At 48.9% G+C, this 2,229-nt stretch overlaps 1 protein-coding gene across 1 annotated transcript in view; it reads left to right on the top strand.

Annotated features, from left to right (window-relative positions):
- Positions 1–2,229, top strand: part of VWF (von Willebrand factor) — a 124,971-nt gene that overhangs the window by 60,960 nt on the left and 61,782 nt on the right. The window contains exon 17 of the mRNA XM_023533934.1: positions 1,635–1,738. Within this exon, the coding sequence (XP_023389702.1) occupies positions 1,635–1,738 (104 nt within the window). The remainder of the gene's footprint in view (positions 1–1,634; positions 1,739–2,229) is intronic.

Consider the following 2,229-nt stretch of genomic DNA (forward strand, 5'->3'; position numbering starts at 1 on the left):
ATGTTATTCTTAGAGCAGCCACTAGGTGGCAGGCCTTGGCCTAAAGTCAGAGCTGATGAAGCTTGGGGGGATGTGGGAATGAATCTTCATTGTGACAGCCTTTGAAGACTCTGTGAGAGAGACATTTTCACCTCTTCCCTGTTCATAGCAAGCTGCCATCTTCCCTACTAGGCACCTAAGCTCATTGTCTTCGAAGAATGGTGGTCCTAGGACATAAGAGCTACCAACAATAGGGCTGACCTGCATCTTCCTTGCTCTGAGCATGCCCATCCTATCCCTTCTCTTAGGCCCTTAGGACACAGGAAAACAACTGAGGTTTGTTTACACACACACACACACACACACACACACACACACGCACACGCACACGCACATTTACACACATACTTTTGGCCTCTGATCTTTGACACGAAAGCCTTTTATTTAGCCTGAGACCCCCTGTCCCCAGGGCTTTGTCTACTTCCAAGTCCTGGGAACTCAGGCTTGTCTGGGGAGCGACTATCAAACAGCTCCTGAGTCATCCAGACCAGGAGCTTTTTACCCTTTAGGTCACTCTAGAACCAAAGTGCCATGGTCCTTTCACTTGAGGGTGACCCAGGCCTCTTTTAGATCACCCCGTTTAGGCCATGCCCAAGCAGACATCCAGGGCTGCCTCCTACGCTTAGGACAGAAGCACATCTACATGCTGGGGTCAGGTGGGTTTGGCCAGCGATTCTGGGGCCAGTGGGTCTTAGTTCTTTTTAGCCTGATCCCGACAGACCTGAGGAGTATGACATGCTAAGGTAGTGACTTCTTCATGAGGGGGTGAGGGGGGATGGGAAGTAGAGCAGGGCTGCACGAAGAGGGCGTACGTGGGGCTCAAATAAGCCCCCAGACCCTCGTTTTGGTCCATCCCTGCCTGTGGCTGGTGTGGAGCTTTCACCTCCAGGATATTACATGCATTAGTAAGTAATTCATCATTTTTATGAAATGTTGTCCATTTTCTTCAATTATAAATATCGTAGGTGCTCATTGAAGAACATTTGGAAAAAAATTTCAAAAACCGAAAAAGGAAATAAAATTCCCCCACCCAGCCCACTATCTGGAGGCAACTTCTATACTTCCTTCAAGTCTTTCTTTTTTTTGAAATGTATATATATTTTTTTCATAACTGAGAATACATGTATACATAGTTTTTTTTCTGTTTTAAAAAATAACGACCTAAGTATTTCTCGCACCATTTAAGACTCTCCCAATGAGCCATTTCAATAGCTCCGCAGGACACTATCACCTGGAGAGTCCTTAATGGATGTAATCATTTTCCTGTTGTTGACCACTTGGTTGCTTCCACTATTTTTTGCAATGACAAGTAATTCTATATTAAGCTTTGTCCATAACTCTATTTCCTTTGAGGAAATCCTCTGCCTAGAATTACTGGGACTAAGGCTATGTGCACGTCGAGGTCTGAGAACACGTGCCCCCAGCAGGTCGTGAGGGCAGAGGGTGGTCAGAGTGTCTTCAGCTGAGCTGGGAGGATCCGAGTAGATGGGTGCCCGTGTCTGCCAAGCCTCAGCCTGGCCGTGAGTTCCCTGACCTGACCTCTGGCAAGGCCCACTCACTGTGACCCCCAGGACTTTTGGTTGGCTTTCCCGTAGGTCCGGCATGAAAACAGATGTGTGGCCCTGGAAAGGTGTCCTTGCGTCCATCAAGGCAAAGAGTACGCCCCGGGAGAGACCGTGAAGATTGACTGCAACACTTGGTGAGGCCCTGCGAGAGGCTTTCCTGGGGACCGAGCCACGGTGGGTGGGGCGAGCGGAGGTGGGGTCGTAGATCTAGATGCTGTGGGGGCAGACACGGCCCAGGACTTCTGGCACTTGCCCCACTTCCCTGAGGGAACGTGGTTAGTCCTTCCTTTTTTCTGAGCCTCTGTTTATCTAGCTGTGAAATGAGCAGAATGTTTATCATCGCCTGTGCTTACCCTGCACAGACACTCCTAGAGGTTAGTGTTTCTGTTCAGGGAGGTGGAGCCTGTGGAAGATAAAGGCCTTGCCCTATATCAGTCATTACATATGTGACCAGGCTGCCAAAGGGTATGGGGTTTGGAGGGTCCTTCTCTGCCCTAATACTGCCCCGTAAGCCTATCAGAAGTGTTCTTGTGATGGCATAGTTTGAAAAGGGACCTTTTGAGGATGGCTGTTTTGTCTTCTCCTTTCTCCTTGGCCATCTTTCACATAACCCTCTGCTCTGCTC

Source organism: Pteropus vampyrus, unplaced genomic scaffold (genome assembly GCF_000151845.1).
Source record: "Pteropus vampyrus isolate Shadow unplaced genomic scaffold, Pvam_2.0 Scaffold116, whole genome shotgun sequence".
NCBI classification, from domain to species: Eukaryota; Metazoa; Chordata; class Mammalia; order Chiroptera; family Pteropodidae; genus Pteropus; species Pteropus vampyrus.